Source organism: Pseudophryne corroboree, chromosome 2 (genome assembly GCF_028390025.1).
Source record: "Pseudophryne corroboree isolate aPseCor3 chromosome 2, aPseCor3.hap2, whole genome shotgun sequence".
In the NCBI taxonomy this organism is placed as follows: Eukaryota; Metazoa; Chordata; class Amphibia; order Anura; family Myobatrachidae; genus Pseudophryne; species Pseudophryne corroboree.
In genome coordinates, this window is record NC_086445.1 from 61,633,551 (window position 1) to 61,654,676 (window position 21,126).

Genomic DNA, 21,126 nt, shown 5'->3' on the forward strand with positions numbered 1-21,126 from the left:
ATTCCGGAAGAGGTCATTCCTACCCTGGTCAAAGCCAGGAAGGAGGTGACCGCAAAACATTATCACCACATGTGGCGAAAATATGTTGCGTGGTGTGAGGCCAGGAAGGCCCCACGAAGAAATTTCAACTCGGTCGATTCCTGCATTTCCTGCAAACAGGAGTGTCTATGGGCCTCAAATTGGGGTCCATTAAGGTTCAAATTTCGGCCCTGTCAATTTTCTTCCAGAAAGAATTGGCTTCAGTTCCTGAAGTCCAGAAGTTTGTCAAGGGAGTATTGCATATACAACCCCCTTTTTGTGTCTCCAGTGGCACTGTGGGATCTCAACGTAGTTCTGGGATTCCTCAAATCACATTTTAAACCGCTCAAATCTGTGGATTTGAAATATCTCACATGAAAAGTGACCATGCTGTTGGCCCTGGCCTCGGCCAGGCGAGTGTCAGAATTGGCGGCTTTGTCTCACAAAAGCCATATCTGATTGTCCATTCGGACAGGGCAGAGCTGCGGACTCGTCCCCAGTTTCTTCCTAAGGTGGTGTCAGCGTTTCACCTGAACCAGCTTATTGTGGTACCTGCGGCTACTAGGGACTTGGAGGACTCCAAGTTGCTAGATGTTGTCAGGGCCCTGAAAATATAGGTTTCCAGGACGGCTGGAGTCAAGAAAACTGACTCGCTGTTATCCTGTATGCACCCAAAAAACTGGGTGCTCTTGCTTCTAAGCAGACGATTGCTCGTTGGATTTGTAGCACATTTCAACTTGCACATTCTGTGGCAGGCCTGCCACAGCCTAAATCTGTCAAGGCCCATTCCACAAGGAAGGTGGGCTCATCCTGGGCGGCTGCCCGAGGGGTCTCGGCATTACAACTCTGCCGAGCAGCTACGTGGTCGGGGGAGAACACGTTTGTAAAATTCTACAAATTTGATACCCTGGCTAAAGAGGACCTGGAGTTCTCTCATTCGGTGCTGCAGAGTCATCCGCACTCTCCCGCCCGTTTGGGAGCTTTGGTATAATCCCCATGGTCCTGACGGAGTCCCCAGCATCCACTAGGACGTCAGAGAAAATAAGATTTTACTTACCGATAAATCTATTTCTCGTAGTCCGTAGTGGATGCTGGGCGCCCATCCCAAGTGCGGATTGTCTGCAATACTTGTACATAGTTATTGTTACAAAAATCGGGTTATTATTGTTGTGAGCCATCTTTTCAGAGGCTCCGCTGTTATCATGCTGTTAACTGGGTTCAGATCACAGGTTGTACAGTGTGATTGGTGTGGCTGGTATGAGTCTTACCCGGGATTCAAAATCCTTCCTTATTGTGTACGCTCGTCCGGGCACAGTATCCTAACTGAGGCTTGGAGGAGGGTCATAGGGGGAGGAGCCAGTGCACACCACCTGATCCTAAAGCTTTTACTTTTGTGCCCTGTCTCCTGCGGAGCCGCTATCCCCCTGGTCCTGACGGAGTCCCCAGCATCCACTACGGACTACGAGAAATAGATTTATCGGTAAGTAAAATCTTATTTTGTCATGAAACCAAAGCACTACTTATGGGCCCTACACACATACCGATCCGCCGCCGAGCTGCCCGACAGCGGATACGGCCGACGGGCGACCTGGTGAAGGCACGCTAATATGGACAATCTCGTCCATATTGGCCTGCATGCATAAGCAATAGGGCACCAACGATTAACGAGCGCGGTGCCGCTCATCGTTAATCGTTGGTGCCAACACACGAAACGATATGAACGTTCATATTGTTCTGTTTTATCTGCCAGTGTGTAGGGCCCGTTACACACCCATATACGGGTGTATACAATTGCGCTTGGTTTTGCTTCATGTTTTATTGTTACTTTGTCTTCTTTGTGTATATTACATATCTATTGTGATTTCTTGTCCGTTGCTGCCCTAAAGAGATGACCAATATAGAAATGAATATACTATACCTTTTAGAATATACATCATTTTACCTTTGCATGCAAAAGCCTGTTAGAACTGGGGGATTGGTTTAATATGGGCTTTGTATGTGTTGTGTACCTGGTTCTGAGTTGCAACACAGGTCCGAAAGCGTCTGCATCTAGTGGGTTTGCATACTGCACATGTGTTGTAGGCTGCATACACATCTTTGCAAACTGACCAGCAATTCAGAGTTGTATGCATCTCAGCCGTTCCTCCGCAACCGATAAATGGGTGTTTCTGCAGTGGGGGACACTGGGTTCCACAGGGATAACATCAGGGTGTAGAGTAGGATCTTTATCCGAGGCACCAACAGGCTAAAGCTTTGACTGTTCCCAAGATGCTCAGCACTGCCTCCTCTATAACACCGCCTCCATGCACAGGAGCTCAGTTTGTAAGTTGGTGCCTGCAGTGCAGGCAGCTAATAGGGAGCAGCCGTGAAAAGAGCTTTTAAAAGTGAAGATTGAAGACTTCAAGGGCTGCAGCAGAGGCACTGTCCGTGCTAGATGTCATTCGGACAACATCTGCTGCAGCTCCCTCACCTCCCACAGCGACGCTGTATACTCCCGTGTCCCTGGTTGCCGGGTACTTACAGCGGAGGCTCCGGTTCTCTACTTCAGGCACACACACCAGCCACAGCTCTCCGGGATCGCATGGCCGCAATCAGGGAGGAGGTAAGGGGTACCCCAGGCGGGACCCGCTGGAAATCGCTATCCGGCGCGGCCATTAGGAGGCTGGCGTAGACACTGTCAGTACAGGGACCCCACTAGACCACCAGGGCAGGGGCACAGGTCGGTTTTACTAAAAAAACGTTTTCATATGGCGCACAGTACCCGGTGGTGAAGACCAGCAAGGGGATAAGGCTCTGACCTGTAGCCCCAGCCCCAGGGCGCCATTTAGATTAAATGTTCCCACCCTGGAGCTGTATCTCTTTCTTTATCATCCACTAGGGGTCACTGGAGTACTCTTGGGATATGGACGGGCGTAGCCGAACAAAGGCACTGAATATTCAAATTTAGGACTCTCCCCCCCTCCATATCCCCAAGTACCTCAGTGTACTTTGCCAGTGTTTTTTCGGTGCTCACAGATGAACATCGGCTTGTGGGAATGAGCCCACATTTCAGAAGATTTTATTAATTTTTTCTTTTTCTTTTTAATTTTTACACTTCCCGTCCCAGTTTCTGAAAAACATGGGTCCGGGATGGTGCCGCTGCAAGGCAGCGTATGGCGTGTTGGTCCTCACAAAGAGCACCCTCACTGCCACAGGCGCTATAAGGCAGCGCATGGCGTGTCGGTCCTCACAAAGAGCACCCTCACAGCCACAGGCAGCCACTGTCTCCTGCAAACTGAACGGAGCTTACAGGAAGAAGCTCCGTCACAGCCAGGATGAGACAGAGAGCTGAAAGGAAGCCTGAAACTGAGCTCAGCCAAGATGTGAAGCTGGAGGCTGAAACAGAGCTTGCAGAGAGAAGCCCAGTGACAGCCAACATGTGAAGCTGGAGGCTGAAACGGAGCTTGCAGAGAGAAGCCCCGTCACAGCCAGGAGAAAAGCCGTCACATGGAACAAGGTATGTTAGGGCGGTCAGCTCACGCTGCCGCCCTGCTGTGTGTAAAGTGTGCTGGAGCCGCCGCTGAAGCCGCCGCTGCGGGTCCCACTGAACTACGCGCAGAGCGGCCGCACGTCACTCAGACGCCGGCCGCTCTCACAGCGCTGATTGCCCGGCACCACTACAGAGGCGCCGCCGAGACAGGGGAAGGGCTCCGTGTGATAACAAAGCCGCCCGCTCTGCCAGGAACACCGCACGCCGCTGATGCCAGACACAGGACTGTGTACTGTTGTAGGAAGGCGCTGCCCGCTCTTCCGGACGGTTCCCGGCTATATACAGCGCTCTCCTGCTCCCTGCACTCGATCCCCGGACGCTATATACAGCGCTCTCCTGCTCCCTGCACCCGATCCCCGTACGTTGCAGGTAACATGGGGATGCAGGGGGGGGGGAGGGGAAGTAATGGCCATAGCAGCAGCAAAAGGCTGCATGGGTTACTAAATAGGCTGCTCAGCTACCTCACAAGCAGCGCAGCGTTTTAAACAGTGTCATGGGTTATAACACTGTAGACTATGTGTATTATATATGTTTCAGCACATTTTTATATAGATGATATATAATGAAGCTTTTTGCTGGCATGATATCAGTATGACCTGTGATTATATGTTTAAGCACATTTGATATATATAATATATATATGAGGCTTTGGCTGGCAATAGGCTATCACTGGCATAGCCTATTGCAGGTTTAACCATATTTTCTGTTAAGGCTGTAAGATAATAGCACTGCAGGCAGTGTTCATATTAATGAAGGCTAACTAAATGCATGTATTTTACTGTATCCTACACCTGTGTTATCACTGTATAATAGGCTATTAAGCCTATAATAACTGTATAATAGGCTGTTCAGCCTATATTAACACTGCAGCAGGTAACCTGTACTGTGATTTTCTGTGAAAGCATGGCATGAGGGCCATTTTAATCATTGCTGTTTTTCCAGCTTATAATTCCAGAACATTCCGCCCATACACCTCTGCTCCACAAGGAGGCGCAGGGGTGTTAGTGGGAATTTTTAGTTCAGGATTATTCTAGAACATTCCTGCCCTACATCTTTAAGCCACCAGAAGGCGCAGGGGTGTTGGTAGGAATTTGGTTCGGGTTTCATGCCCATGTGAACTGCTTTTCACATAAAGAACATTTTAGTTTCCTAATAAATATGCTGTTCAGCAATAACATATATATATAGATATATATGCCATATAATAACTTTATTAAGTCGTGCAAGTGTCTGTTTGTTGCCTATTATGATGTCTGTCTACATAGCGGATAAGGCTCTAGTGCAGACTAAAATTGTTAAATTGGCAATTCAAATTAAAACAGCGGTAATCGGAGTCTCGGAATGACTCCGCCAGCGCTAACAAAAGACAGTCTTTCCAAAGGGCCAATTTTCCTTTGGGTACCAGAGTGTTTATTTCACTGGTCTTATAATTTAATGCACGATTCTATGTCAAATCTCACACAGATAACTACGAGTGAGAAGGGTACATTAGTCCAGCACGCAGATAGTGCGGGGTTTTGGACAACCATACATAATCGTTTCCAAAAGGACGCGATCCGCCATTGGTATATGCGTTTCTGTCAAACATTATAAAAACCCCATTGGGTCACTAGAATCTATGTATGAAACCATGCCGATCACTGTTAAAAGAAGCTGCAGAGTATATCTGTAAAGCTTCTGCTAACGCCGGTTATTTTCATGGTCGCTAGTTAAGCGCGACAAGGCCAGAGCTTGTTTGCTCCTACATTTGATATACTTGTAACGGCATTTTATCCCTTTAGGATATTCAGCCATTAGCGCATACAGTATACTTGTAACGGCGTTTTATACCTTTATACGAAACAGTCACGCTTTGTAACGACATGACGTTACAGTCAGCAAGCCAGTGGTTTGATGACCTCTTTTACAATTGTGGAAGCGCGTCTTTTCATGTTACATTTGCGAGGTTTCAGGACTTCAACTCATATATGTCTCAGCTATTTACAGCTTAGAGTACAAAACTGCTTCTGTCGAACGGTTTGGCAGGTTGTCATTTAGTCTTTGCTGGGTTATAAACCAGGCAATAGTACGCCAACACAGTCAGAGTTACTTATTCTCCTCTGTTTGGGCAAAACCAAACAGCTCCGTTGCAATATCAATCAGCAAGTCATTTACTACAGTTAGAAAATGGATTTTCTGCAGTTAGTTTTTGCTTATTGGAGCCACAAAATTGTATAATTGCATTTGATCTTCACAATGCGTATTTACCCAGTCCGGTTTCTTCATCACAGGTTCTAGCGTTTGCAAATCGCCACAACCATTAACCATTTCATTTCTACCGTTGCTTATCGCTCCCGGTATTTACCAAAGTGATGTTGGGATGATAGCTCATCTCACATAAAAACTATGTATCAACAAAGTTCCTCTAGCTTGCGCTACTAAGGTATACTGCGGTAGCAGATCAAGTTCGAAAACAATCGCATCTAAGTCTGTCTAAACGATGTCAATTCCTAGGTAACATTATGAATACGGTAAATCAAATACTTTTACCTACTACACCAGCAAGAACAAAAGTACACGCACACTAGCGGTACATTGGTGTATTCATCTATTAAGAATAAAGATGTGTTTTCAATTTAGTTCGCCACCCTTCACTCGCGTACCCACAGAGGGACAAGGGTGCATATACTCTGGACGACAGTCACAGAGAGTCAGGATTTGTAGTTAAAATCAACGCAAAGGTTCTAAAACACGACAGATTGCTGTCGATAAATGTCCTAGAACTCTGTGCATTTTACAATGCAATAAATGATTCACTTTCAGTCTGACCAGGGATAGACTCTGGTTTCTCTTCAGAACGAATAAATCTTTCGCTTTTTACTAAAGATTTTCGTGGAGAGAAACAACCGTGAGTTTCATGTAATTTTGTTTTTTCATGCCTGGCTCACGCTGGCCTTAAGCAGTCAAACGAAGCAACGGCAGTTGCATACACAACAACCAGTGAGAACCAAGAAGCCGCATGGCAATGCGGCAGGTAACTCAAATCTTCAATGGCTCAGAACGCCATTATGTGAAAATGTCAAGAGATCAATCCGTGAGTGGACATCTGTTAGACAGATGATCTCACCCGTCAGCATTTGGATCTTCAAAACTGGACATTAAATCCAGAGGTGTTTCATATCTGAGTCCACAGAAGGAGGTTACCCTCAAGTATACATGATGGCATCTCGCCACAATTACAAAAGCTCAGTATGTGTACAAAACAGATCACAAGGGCAGTGGCGGTGAAGTCTCTCACATTCATGGAGTCATTCAGCATCGTGTATCTGGCTCCGCCATTTTCCGTTTCTCTCTCCGTTGCCAAAACGGATCAGAAGACAGTTCGTCACAGTCATACTGGTGGTATCTCATGGATTTCGTAGAAGTTTGCTTCTCGAATTTTCAAGGAATACTTGCACACGATCTTGGCCCGCTCATAATACGTCCAACCTGTTACATCAGGGAACGTTCTTTTACTATATACTTATTATCTATGTACCGCAGCTGCGGTTGACGGGGTGAGGGTTCAGACCGCCCTCTTAAAAAATAGAGCATTACAGTATCGGTTATACCAACCATGTTACGAAATAGTAAGCCGCTTAAGGCAGCTCATTATTAAAAAAATTTAGTGTGTTTACATAGGTTGTAAACCTCGGAAGTTTCCAACATCATACTTCAAGTTACCCGTATTCTGTTAAACAGGGTGGGATGGAAAACTGCGTTCATCTGCACTAAGTGTGCAGGTATCTGTGTGGTAAACGTATTTTCAAAGACGTTTGCCTCTATTTGCGTCTGTAAACCTCTTTCTACAAGGTGTCACCAAAGTTCAGACTCTATTTATCCCACCTACAGCGCCAGGCGATTTGAGGTTGGGTTCAGATTTATTACAGTTTTCATATTTTGGAACCCTTTCAACAAATGGGAATTAAGTTTCATATTTTTTGAACCCTTACAACAAATGAGAATTAAGTTTCTCACTTTGGAAAACATTTTTCTTCTAGCCTTGTCGTCGGCAAGGGTGCTTCGGCAAGGGTTTTGTTTTCATATTTGGGTGCCTTGTATTCCAAGCCACCGTATTTGAGTTTCTCATGACAAAGCAGATCTTCGGACGAAATCCGCTTTCGTATTCTTCACATCAATATACCAATAGTGGTTCCTGTGGGGACAGCACATTCTAGAATTCTGAATGTGGTACACGCATTACGCGTTTATATATGTACCGAACGTCTACAGTACGTGTTATGAATACGTTGTTTGTTCTATATGATACTGCGAACTGGGGTTAGCCAGTTTCTCAGCAGACATTATCCAGTTGGATAATAATGACTACAAGTCAGGCTTACTTTAAGGCTAAGTTACAATCGCCTACGTCAGTAATAGTTCATCCCACAGGTTCTGTGGGAATGTCAGACCCAGCGGGTCGTGGAGCGTCTACGACGCGGCTACATAGCCTTCAGTGCACCACGTTTGTGCACTTTTACACGTTATGAATGGTGGCGCCGTCAGCATCTAGCTTTGGCTGCCTACTGTTACAAGTATCAAACAGCTCTCCCGCCCACGAGGGAAGCTTTGGTACGTCCCAAGAGTACTCCAGTGACCCCTAGTGGATGATAAAGAAAATAGGATTTTGGTACTTACCAGGTAAATCCTTTTCTTTGAATCCATAGGGGGCACTGGACGCCCACCCAGAACAGTTTTACCTGGGTTGTTTTAAGCTCAAGGGAGCTTAGGGTAACCAGTTTACTTCATTGATATTAAGCTCAGAGGAGCTTATAATAACACATTTTCACCGATTGGTTCAAATTATAAAGTTCTATCGGTTATGGGGTCAACTGTTTAGTTGACAGTAAGGTTATGGGTCAACATTGTTGTTGTCCGTTATGTTATGGTTATGGTGTCAACTGTGTAGTTGACAATAAGGTTATAGGTCAACTTTGTTGTTGTCCGTTATGTTATAGGTATTCTCCATTGTCAACCTCTCTATATCCTGTTCGCTCAGTAAAAAACACTGGCAAAGTACACTGAGGTACTTGGGGATATGGAGGGGGGGAGAGTCCTAAATTTGAATATTCAGTGCCTTTGTTCGGCTACGCCCGTCCATATCCCAAGAGTACTCCAGTGCCCCCTATGGATTCAAAGAAAAGGATTTACCTGGTAAGTACCAAAATCCTATTTTCTCTCTCTCCCCCTCACACTCTGTCAGCGTCTGGCTGCCATCTTCACATGCTGAGCTGATACTGGGTCTGTTTGGGCAAATCCTCCTCTGTAAAGCCGCCTGCATTATCAGCGCTGTGTATCTTACAGGACACCAAAGTATTCTGCATGTCTGACAGTGTTAGTTAAACTGTGCATTACTTCAGGGTTATGTAGTACAAGTACCCTGTGATATACATCCAGTCTTTACTGTGCATTGTTATATCTATTACTCTTTATAGCTTTACTTAGTATTGCTAGTCCAGTGCAGTTTTATTTCTTGTCATAGTTTCTGCATAGTACATGTGACTGTGTGTGTGCATATAGCTGCTGCGTGATTTCAACTCCGTGTATCTCACTCAGATTACTATCCCTGTATTCTGTACCCTGGGGGAGGCTAAGTGCGTAAGGGTCATTATTTGAAATAGGTATTTCACAGGATATACTTATTGTGTATTTTTCTGTGTTTTTCAGTCAGTGTATGCCTCTTGAATCCTCTGTTTGTGATTTCACACTGTACCGGGGGTTCTTGGTAAGGCATAAGGCATTATACTGCTGATATTGTACTGTGTTGACCGTGTTCATGCTTTCAGATATGTCTGCTTCAAGGGGCAACGGTGCTGTGGCTGATCCCACAATGCGTGGTGGTGACGCTGCAGACACATTAGAGGAAAACATAGCAGCAGAGGGTTCTGGGGGTTCACTACCCTCCAGTAGGGCCATAGCAACGGGGGTCCATAATGACCCACCTTGGGCTACTTTCTCTACTCTTACTAAATACGCTTTTAACTAGACTTGCGCCCCCTATGGGACCTCACATGCCGGTACAGCCACATATTGTCCCTGCGATTAATCCGCCATGGGCAGATCTTCTGTCCATTCAGTTACAGCAATTGAACCACTCACTGAACAAACAAAAACCTAACCCTCGCCTGCCTAAGACCAAGGGGTCCTCTAAGCGGACCGATACTTCCTCACAATCCACCCATATTACAGACACTTCGTCTGATGAAGATGGCGTGTATACTGACCCCTCAGACACTGATCCAGATGCTTCTGATGGGGAATCTATCTCACAGGTGGATGTTCCTGCTATCAGGCTGATTCTTCAAATTGATGATGACCCAGAACCTGTTACCACTAAGAAACCAGATAGATTTAAACGTCCGAAGGTAATTAAACCAGTTTTACCTCATTCTGACCACTTAGTTGACATACGTCAGGAATCCTGGGAAAATCCAGGAAAGAAATTTACACCTCACAAGAAGATGCTGGCTATCCCCTTGCTGCGGAGTTAAGTAAGAATTTGGAAATGCCACCACCGGTGGGTTCGCAAGTGGCGCGGCTGGTGGTGTCCACTGCTCTTCCTGTAACTACCGTCACCTCTCTGAAAGAGCCGACGGATAAGCATGTGGAGGGTTGCTTAAAAGCCATTTACACCCTCGCAGGAGCTGTGCATTGACCCACTATTGCAGCTACTTGGGCTGCAGAAGCTATTAAAGCGTGGGCTCAGGAGGTGGAAGCAGAGCTGCCGTCCAACTTCTCTGATAATGCTAGACAATGTCTTCCGTATATATTGTCACAGCATCTCATTACATTAAGGAGGCGGCTTCTGATGCCGGTATATTGGCGGCCAAGGCTTCTATTACGTCCATTTTGGCTCGTCTGATTCTCTGGTCATGGTCTGTGAATCTGGACTCTAAGAAAACCCTGGAGGTGCTCCCTTTTAAGGGAGACATTCTTTTTGGTGATGCTAAGACGGCGTGTCTTCCTAGTACTGCTCCTTCCGTCCCGAAGGTTAAGAGTACTTCCTTTCAATCCTTTCGTCCTCCAGGTAAAGCAAAGGGTCAGGCGTACCCGAAACAGGCTCGCTTTTCCAAAACCACTAAGCCCAAACCTAAACGTGCCTGGGCTGCCCGTCTGCCTGCTTCCAAATCAGACAAGTCTACTGCATGACGGGACGGGCCTCCCCCTGGGGGATCCCAGGGTGGGAGGCCGACTTCTAAGGTTTACCCAGGAATGGTTGAAGACCACTTCAGACGCCTGGGTACGGGAAGTTGTCACTCATGGATACGCCATATCCTTCAAGAATCGTCCCCCTCATCGATTTTGCCTGACTGACATCCCTTCGGATCAGGTGAAGGCAAAAACTCCTCCTCATTTGGTGGTTCAATCCCTCCTGGACACGAGTGGTAGTACAAGTGCCTCTGACTCAGAGAGGCAAGGGATACTATTCACCGCTGTTCCTAGTCCCGAAACTGAATGGTTCCTTCCGGCCCATTCTCAACCTCAAGTCCTTGAACATATTTGTGAGAGTCTCCAAGTTTCGTATGGAAACTCTTCGCTCTATTGTTCTGGCTTTGGAGCCTGGGGACTATATGGTCTCCCTGGACATACAGGATGCTTACCTTCATATTCCGATTGCCATGTCGCATCAGCAGTACCTGCGGTTTGCTATTGGCAACCTCCATTATCAATTTCGGGCTTTACCTTTCGGTTCGACCACGGCTCTGCGAGTCTTCACGAAGGTTATGGCAGTAATGACGGCTTTACTCCGCCGTCAGGGTTTCAGGATCCTACTGTATCTGGACGACCTACTGATCCTGGCGAATTCCCCAGAAATTCTCCTCCGTCATCTGGATCTGCCGGTCCAGTTTCTGAAAGACCACGGATGGCTCATCAACTGGAAGAAAACTTCCCTGGTCCCTGCTCAGAGCATGGTGCACCTGGGGGCATTGTTGCACACTCGCAACCAGCGGTTGTTCTTGTCTCAGGAGAAGGTCCTGAACTTTCAGGACAGAATTCAGTGCTTCCTCTCTCGTCCGCGAGTGTCGATTCACTCTGTGATGCAAGTAGGTGGTAAAGTACGCTCAATTTCATTCCCGCCTTCTGCAGAGATTGATTCTTGCCAAGGGGACGGCCTGCCTCACCGGATCAGGTCTCACATGATCTCCTTGTCTCCGGAGGTTCGTCGGTCACTGAGCTGGTGGATCCAGGACCAACGATTGAGCAGGGGTCGTCCCTTCTGGATCTCCATCTGGGTCCTTCTGATGACGGATTCCAGTCTGAGGGGTTGGGGCGTGGTGTTGGAGCAACACTCCCTTCAGGGTCGGTGGACCAAGGAGGAGTCTCTCCTCCCGATAAAAATTCTGGAATTACGGGCGGTGTTCAATGCTCTGAACCTGGCCCAGCATCTGATACAGAACAGGCCTGTTCAAGTACAGTCTGACAACGCCACCACGGTGGCGTACATAAATCATCAAGGCGGCACTCGAAGCCGCATGGCAATGATGGAAGTGTCAAAGATTCTTCAGTGGGCGGAACGCTATCTGCCAGCCATATCGGCAGTGTTCATTCCGGGGGTCCTAAACTGGGAAGCGGACGTACACGCCGGAGAGTGGAGCCTCCATCCAGAAGTATTTGAACGCCTAGTAGACAAGTGGGGCCTACCAGACGTAGACCTGATGGCGTCTCAACACAATCACAACGTTCCGGTCTTCGAGCAAGGACAATGGATTCTCAAGCAGCGTTTGTGGATGCACTGGCAATTCCATGGAACTTTCGGCTGCCGTACGTGTTCCCTCCGGTGTCACTTCTGCCCAGAGTGTTACGGAAGTTCTAACAAGAAGGAGGAATCCTGCTTCTGATCGCCCCAGCGTGGTCCAGACTGCATTGGTTTTCCGACCTACAGGGTCTCTCGGTAGAGCGTCCCCTTCTACTTCCGCAATGCCCAGACCTCCTCGTTCAGGGCCCTTGTGTATACCAGGATTTGGCCCGGCTGGCTTTGACGGCGTGGCTCTTGAAGCTTCAGTTCTGAGGGCCAAAGGATTTTCTGAGGCGGTCATTCAAACCATTTTGAAGGCCCGAAAACCGGCTTCTGCTCGTATTTATTATAGGGTCTGGAATTCTTACTTTGCTTGGTGCGCAGCTAACAATCATGACGCTTACAAGTTTAGTACGGCCAAACTTTTGGCCTTCCTGCAACAGGGCCTGGACTTGGGCCTTCGTCTGGCCTCCCTCAAGGTTCATATTTCTGCCTTGTTTGTTTGGTTTCAGAGAAAACTTGCGACTCTGCCTGATGATCATACATTCACTCAGGGTGTGTTGTGGATTCAACCTCCCTATGTCCCGCCTGTGGCTCCTTGGGATTTGTCAGTGGTTCTGGAGGCCTTGCAAGAGTCTCCGTTTGAACCTCTTGAGTCTGCGGACCTTAATTGGCTTACTCTTAAGGTTTTATTTCTGCTGGCTATTGCCTCTGCTAGACGGGTGTCAGATTTGGGTGCCTTATCCTGTCGGTCTCCCTTTCTGATTTTTTTATCGTGACCGGGCAGTCCTTCGGACACTCCCTGGTTATCTACCTAAGGTGGTGTCTTTTTTCCACCTTAACCAAGAGATTGTGGTTCCGGACTTTATCTCTCCTGAATTGTCATCCAAAGAGCGGTCTTTGGACGTGGTACGGGCTCTCCGTATCTATGTGAAGAGCACTGCTTCCATTCGGAAGTCTGATTCTCTTTGTCCTTTTTGGTTTTCACAAACGTGTCTGGCCTGCGAATAAGCAGACCCTGGCCAGATGGATTAGAATGGTGATTGCACATGCTTATGTACAGGCTGGCCTTCCAGCTCCTGCTACCATCAAAGCCCATTCTACTCGGTCTGTTGGACCTTCTTGGGCGGCCCGCCGTGGTGCGATCCTTGAACAATTGTGTAAGGTGGCTACGTGGTCCTCGGTGAACACGTTCATAAGGTTCTATGCCTTCGATACTTCCGCCTCCCAGAATGCTTCCTTTGGACGCCAGGTTCTTGTGCCCGGTACAGTGCGTCCCCTCCCATGAGGAACTGCTTTAGGACATCCCCGATATTATCCCTGTGGAACCCAGTGTACCCCGCTGCAGAAAAGGAGATTTATGGTAAGAACTTACTGTTGTTAAATCTTTCTGCGAGGTACACTGGGTTCCATAGGGCACCCACCCTGACGCACTTTGGGTTTGTATGGTATTAGGCGCTGACACTTTCTCCTGTCGTGAGAATATGGTGTATGTGACTACTAACAGTTGTCGTCTCTTTTGCCTGCTACTGCATTGGACTGGTTAACGAAACTGAGCTCCTGTGCACAGAGGCGGGGTTATAGAGGAGGCGGCGCTGAGCATCTTGGGAACAGTCAAAGCTTTAGCCTGTTGGTGCCTCTGATCAAGATCCTACTCTACACCCCGATGTTATCTCTGTGGAACCCAGTGTACCTCGCAGAAAGATTTAACAACGGTAAGTTCTTACCATAAATCTCCTTTTTTGAACCGCAACAATCTATAAATGGAATATTATGCTACTGTCCCTTTTGCGCTGACCAAATGCATGATGGAGGATGTTTGATAAGAATGTGCGTTTAACTAATGGAAAGTGAAATCCTTTTTAATTTTATTTTTTATTTCCCTTCAGACCTTTTATCTCACAAAAGATCCATTTTCCTGACTTTTCCACAAGAGACATTCATAGAAATTATGTTGACTGTGTTAGGTGGCTCGGAGACTTAATATTGTCTAAGGTGAGCTTACATTTCTATGTGCTATGTATATAACAGTGTGCGGCTGCTTTTTTCATTTTCATGTAACGGACGACATTTCCTATAGATAACTATGTAGATTGATTTTTACAGAGATGCAGCGGTGAACTAGGTGAAATCTTTATTAAAATGTCCACCTTTAGTAAGAAATCCTTGCAAAATAAAAATCCTGTATTAGCCTCCCTTTTATTGTTGGTTTAAACCCCGTTTCAATGACTGTTTATAAAATAAAATGTGTTCCAATGTACTGATCTATCCACTGCAAGGAGAGTTGGATTGAGACACACAGCGATTGCAGTGATCATTCTTTCTTTCAGTCGTGTGAAAACGCCATAGTGTGCTGGAAGCCAGGCAAAATGGAGGACGACATTGATAAGATTAAGGCCAGCGAGTCCAATGTGACCATTCTGGGGAGGTTTGATTACAGTCAGTGTGATATCTGGTATATGAGATTCTCCATGGACTTCTGGCAGAAGGTACGCTACACTAACTCGCATGAAACAGTTGTTGTCCCACTAATACAACTGTTTCATTGGGCCAGCACATATTGATTCAGCCCAGGGAATAACTGCTTCCACTGTGTGTGTGTGTGTGTGTGTGTGGCAAATGGTGAACATTTAACTTTTAACCACCTTGTTTATCAGTTACGTCATCCATTGGTTCCCTCTCTGTAAATTCAGAGAGGGAATCTATGATCCGGTTGCTTGCAATCTGTAAAGGTGGACGTGCACACACAGTAATCACAAAGCTCCCTGTATGTAGTGTCATGGGTTTGACCTGAATTATCAATTACTTGTTGTGACCTCCAGTTGAACCTCTTGGAATGTAAGGAGGACACGTCTTCTGATCACTCCCTGCCAAATCAATGCTGCGTCTCAGCCACCCTTGTGGCGGGGCACATACCTCCACCTCTGATGGCGTGAGCCTGGGATAATCTTCATTCACTGTCAAGGAGTATGAGAATGAACTTTTGGTGGCCTGATGGCTTCCTGGGTTCATCAGGGCCCATTGCTCCCATCTCAGCCTATACACACCATTACGTGCAAGGATTAAAGAGAAGAATAAGACAAAATAAAATCTAGACTGTTAAAATGCCCAGCACGTGCCAGGATAGACAGATTTTATAAGGTCCTATGCACAACCACTAAGGTACTTGGCATCCCTATAAGTCAGCGATGGATAATCTATTGCGCAAGGGTGGCACTCTAACCTTCCTATGGGGACTGCACATTGCATTTAATAAAAGACACCTGTATTAATGGACTTTTTAACCCCTTTGTGACGCTCCTTACCGGCTTGTACATTACAATTCATTCCATCCACCGCAAATGCCACAGTTTAACCAAATAAAAGTAAATATCCCCACTCATACGATTACCAGTGGGGACTTGTGTGCAGTCCCGGAAGATTTCGAGCTAGGTGGCCCAACAAGTCTCTTTCGAGAAGTGTGATCGCTGGATAGAAACCATCTTCTCCTTATCATGGCTTCCGTTATATTAGGGGGAATTAAATTTAAAAGGGGGAGGAATCAATGTAGTGCAATTCCCTCACATTTATGGGTTTGGCAGCTCACATTTTTTCAATTTTACTAAATGTATTTTTGAGCTGTACTATCTTAACTTGTGATTTAATGTATTGTTGGTTTATGTGTATGTATAGAATTTTTTATTTTATTTTTTTAATAGATCAGTGTCTACAATCAGTATTACACGAATTTCACGATTTAGAATAAACGTTTTGTTAATTAAAAAAATGCATGGTTTCTGAAAGTATGTTCAACTAATAACCCCAGCACTTTGGATGGCCGTTGCAGAAATGACTCCTTGTGTTGTATTTATTACAGTAAAAAATATGTAGTAAGGTTTTTTTTTTTCTTTCATTGAACAAATGGCAGATGTGCTGTAACCCATGGTAACCAATAATTTGATCTCACATCTGTCTGATTTACACTAGAGCAGAGGTTCTCAAACGCTTTCCTCAAGGCACCCCACCAGGCCAGGTTTTAGGTATATCCATGGCTTAGCACAGATGGTTAAATCAAATTGACTGATGTACTAATTTTAGTCACCTGTGGCTAAGCATGGATAAACTTAAAACCTGGACCGTTGGGGTGCCTTGAGGACCGCGTTTGAGAACCTCTGTACTAGAGCCTGATGTCTGGTGATAATTTGAACTGTATAATTGTTGGATTAATAGTATCTTCCGTAACACAGTCATGCCCATCAAAAATGACTCTTCATGAGAATACAGTCTATCCGTTTGGTTCTAGGGATATTGGTTGATTTTTTTATGTCCTATAAATGTTTGCTTCCCCTGTATATCTGATGGCTAAACTCAACGCTGTACTGTGCAATTAATCTTATGCAGCCAGCTGCCAATAAAGAATTGTTCTGAAATCTATATACAATGCAGTCCTTTTATACGCACATGAAGTAAAGGTTGTTTACTAATATTGTACAAATTGGTGCTACAATCAGTCTTTCTATGTCTTCTTTAAAGTCTAGTTGCAATAATGGCAAATGGCCCTGCAGATCTATTCTGAAATGAGTGTTATAATTTCAGTAGTGAGGGCATAATGTCTTATGTAATGAGTATTCTGCCCCCTAACCCTAACAGAGGTTGCGTCTTTCTGCTTTCAGATGCTCGCACTTGGAAACCAAGTGGGGAAGTTATATGTCTGGGACCTGGAGGTGGAGGACCCACACAAAGCTAAGTAAGTTCCATAGGAGTGTACCCATCTATATAATGGATGTATTGCTATATATCGCTGATCTTCCTACATGAACTGTGTTCACAGATCTTTCTTAGGCGCCTGAGCTGAACGCGCTTCTGTGCCCATTACTTTGCAAACATAATTGTCTCCTTTTCTATTTTCCCTGGTTATTCCAGTGCTTTCAGTGTTAGAGGGATCTGATTTTGGATTGTAAAAGTTAAATTATCATCTACACGTCACTCTTTAACCTCCTATGATAATGATCCATGCTAACATGGTATTAGACTAGGGAGATGGTAGGTGGAGGAGACGCAGGCCAGGATATTTTTATTGCAGATGTTACCATATTCCGAGTGATGCTTACAGATGTTCTCTAAACTCGTCATTGTGGCCGATCTCTAAACCTCTCTAACTTATTCCGTTTCTCTTTCTCTCCAGGTGCACAACCCTAACGCACCCTAAATGCGTGGCGGCGATCCGACAGACCAGCTTCAGCCGGGATAGCAGTATTCTCGTAGCGGTCTGCGACGACGCCACCATTTGGCGCTGGGACAGACTCCGGTGAACCCTCTTCTTGTGAAGAGAACCCCTTACCCTAATAAACCAGTCTGGTTTATGTACATGCTCTCGCATTTTGCGATTGGCGTTCGTAGTAGGCTTGTCGGCCGAAGCTGAGTTTAGTGACCTTGTTCTTCTCTGTACCATTTTCCTCGCTACAATTCAGCTGCTTTTAATAAAAATTTATTTTTGTACAGCTTTCTGTAACGTCTGTTTTTATGGATTTTAATGTATTTACTGTCTGTATATGCGGTTTGTATGATTGTGTAATATGGGCACGTGGGAAGAAAACGCGTTGTGTTCGACTTTTTGTAAATATATTGTTTTGTAGCCTTTTAAAATAGTTGTTAATTTAAGAAATCCTGTTTTGATGGTTACTGGTAACGTCTGAAAGATTAAATCCGAAAATAAAAAGTGCAAAAGGCTGAAATATCTATCGCCATGCATCATGTTATGGAGAAATAAATAAAATTAACTTAACTATCAAACTCCACTCTGGCTTTGTTCAATTTTTGGCGCATTCAGATCTCATGGATAGTGCACAAATAATTCTAATAGGATGATTCTTGGTATAGTTAAACAAAAATTAGAATTAAACTATTGGAACCCATATTTATTATAAATAGGAGCCCACTGTGCCATCTTGATACATTGATAAGACACTTGGTAAATCCGAACTTTTCTCTCCTGACACATAGTATTCCTAATAATCAGGACCACATTCTGGCTGGCCATTGTAGTAGGGGGTAACCGTGGCAGAAACAGCTCTGGATTCCATACTTGCTGCGCATAAGTACTAGTGCCGGGGCATTGTCCGTGTAATCTACTGCACGGCTCTCGCAGGTAAAGGTAGAAAGTCTTTATCTAAAAATCCATGATTCAGTAGATGAAGCAGCTACGGTGTATGTGTTCTTTGGCAGATTGGAGCTACTGGCTTATTTCCTTCATCAGGCGTTTAGCTGCGGCACATTTCAGACTGCATCTCACATGCTGGGGTTGACAGACATGTCTGTCAAGATTTTTTTTTTTTTTTTCTCTATCATCCATAGGGGACACGGATCTGGTTACAGTGGGGTATAGACTGGGTCAGAGGAGAAACAGCAGTGGGAAGACAGCAGATGTAACGTAGAGCAGGAGCTTCCAGTCACTGTCTGTGCCCAGTATTGAAATTGCTATCGCTACGTCTCTTGGTAGAGAATTGTGGAGCAATACATATCCTCCTGATCCTTTTTTTTTTCCTCTTAAGTCCTAGGGGATACTGGGATTCCATTTAGTACCATGGGGGTGAAGATGGGTCCACTTGGAGCCATGGGCACTATAGAAGTTTGATGTTCTGGCTCCTCCCTCTATGCCCCTCCTACCAGACTCCGTTTATAAAATGTGCCTGAAGGAGCCAGTCACATCTCTGGAAGCTCCTGAAGCGTTTTCTGCATTTGTTTTCAAAGTTTATTTTCAGGTAGGACTGGATGGCACCAGCCTGCCTGCTTCGTGGGACTTAGTGGGGGCAACTGCCCAACCCCACTAAGGGTTAATGGTCCTGTTCCCCGCTGACAGGACGATAGCTCCTAAGGGAACTATTCACAAGCCCCACTACGACGAGTGTACATTCCTGCAGCACGCCGCCACCCCTAACAGAGCCAGAAGAAAGAACAGTGGCGAGTACTAAGCCGGCGTCCTGGTTAGCGGGTCACAGGCCAAAATGGAGGCATTAGGGTACGGAGACGCACGGCTTCAACACGTCCAGACTTAGTACACTGTAATGTACACAGTACCTAGACTGGCAATACAGTCTTAAAAGGGGGCTTACTCCATTTTATGCACTCAGGCACATAAAGCCAGTATAAAGAAGAGCGGGAAGACCGCGTGCCATTGAAGGGGCGGGGCTTCACTATGAGCGAATCCAGCAGCTCACAGGTGCCACTTTACCCTACTGCAGCTACACAGACGCTGACTACAGGGACGCGCAACTCCTCCGGAGAGCCTCCAGATTACCTCGGTGGTACCAGGGGGTCATAGCTCGGGGGAGCTATATACTAGTGTACGAAGTCCCTAATCTAGGTACTTAGTCTGCGACCCGGCTAAGCTTGGCTTTAGCGTAAAGGATGCCGTGTGCTGGTTCTATCCTGTCTGTGTCTCTTGGGAAGGGCTCTTTGTGGGTTACTTGTGTTAACCTTTTCCTATGCGTGTGCTGTCACTGCTGCAGTATGTCAGGCAAAGAGTGTGTATCATGTAAGGCACAGTGTTCCTCTTCTCCAGGGGGTTCACTAGTGTGTTCCCAGTGTAGTATCCCTTCTCAGGCTAGTGGGGCGGAGTCAGCATGGCTGGACTCCATTAACCACTTAACTGACGATTTTTCCCTTCAAAACTGTTAACATTTGTTTTTTTAAATTTTATTTTATTTAATAAAGTTTCAAGTATTTTTCTAAATATTTAAACATTACATTATGCACATTTGCAGAATGGATCTCCTCAAAACCAGGGTGGACAGGGTGGGACGGCGCAGTCGCATGAAATCTGACCATGCCAGTTAAGTGGTTGGGGATGATTTCCACCATCCCTACTAAATTATCTCGTAATGAGAAAGAGACGCAATACTTAAGACCGTCTATGGCTGAGTTTATGCAAAAGGATTCAGCGCTCAGACCTGCGACTCAGTCCTCTATCATTTGTCCGCAAAAACGTACTTTCTGCTGCGGGGTACACTGGGCTCCACAAGGATTGGACAATGTGGTGTAGAGTAGGATCTTGATCCGAGGCACCAACAGGCTCAAAGCTTTGACTTCCCAGAATGCACAGCGCCGCCTCCTATATCATCCCGCCTCCCAGCACAGGAGCTCAGTTTTGTAAGTTGGTGCTGCAGTAAGCAGCATCTGATGAAACCGCTTGCCCTAACGGCGGAGAAACGCGTAAGTAGGGCATTTTTGCTGGGATTCTACTGCCCATAGTCCAACCATCTTCCTTGTGACTGCACGGCGGGCCGACAAGCCGTTCTGATTGGGTACACCGCTGAAGCGGTGCCTGGCTAAGGAGGTCCGCTCCCCTTGCAAGAGAAGTTAAAGCCGTGACAGTCGTGAGTAACAAGCTCTCCATATTACGGCTGCAAAAACTAGGGGTCGTAGCATACCGCTGTGGTTATTCAGGCAGCCACAGCGCTCTCCCCCGTGCTTGGATACAAATTTAAGTGGTACCACAGAGACTGTAAAAAACTGTTACATAAAGGGATTTGGTGTCCATTGGAGCACTGAGACACAAGTCTGTTACAAACAGTCAGTTGGACTGGTACATATATAGCCTTTTGAGATGTCTTTTTAAGGAGACATGGGCTTGAATCAAATTGCACAATTTTAAAGTATTTTTATTTTGTCTTATGAATGTATTTAAATAAACCTACTATTAAGTAATTGAATGACATTTTTTCAGCGCTCCTATAAATTCTTTTTTGTAATTGTTTTGTAGTGGGTGAAACAGTACTGCCAGTAGGAGCTGCAGAGATTTGTTATTTATTGAAGTGGTATATGTGTATAGATTATTTGGTGGATT

General features: G+C 45.7%; 1 protein-coding gene and 1 non-coding gene across 2 annotated transcripts in view; both read left to right on the forward strand.

Moving 5' to 3' along the window:
- Positions 1-18,074, forward strand: part of EED (embryonic ectoderm development) — a 63,284-nt gene extending 45,210 nt beyond the window's left edge. The window contains exons 9-12 of the mRNA XM_063951369.1: positions 14,192-14,297; positions 14,633-14,791; positions 16,955-17,028; positions 17,467-18,074. Of these exons, the coding sequence (XP_063807439.1) occupies positions 14,192-14,297; positions 14,633-14,791; positions 16,955-17,028; positions 17,467-17,593 (466 nt within the window). The 3' untranslated portion in view covers positions 17,594-18,074. The remainder of the gene's footprint in view (positions 1-14,191; positions 14,298-14,632; positions 14,792-16,954; positions 17,029-17,466) is intronic.
- LOC135054131 (U5 spliceosomal RNA) lies at positions 6,363-6,482 on the forward strand. Its single transcript, XR_010243379.1, has one exon. It is a non-coding gene; the product is annotated as a U5 spliceosomal RNA (small nuclear RNA).
- Positions 18,075-21,126: the final 3,052 nt, after the last annotated feature.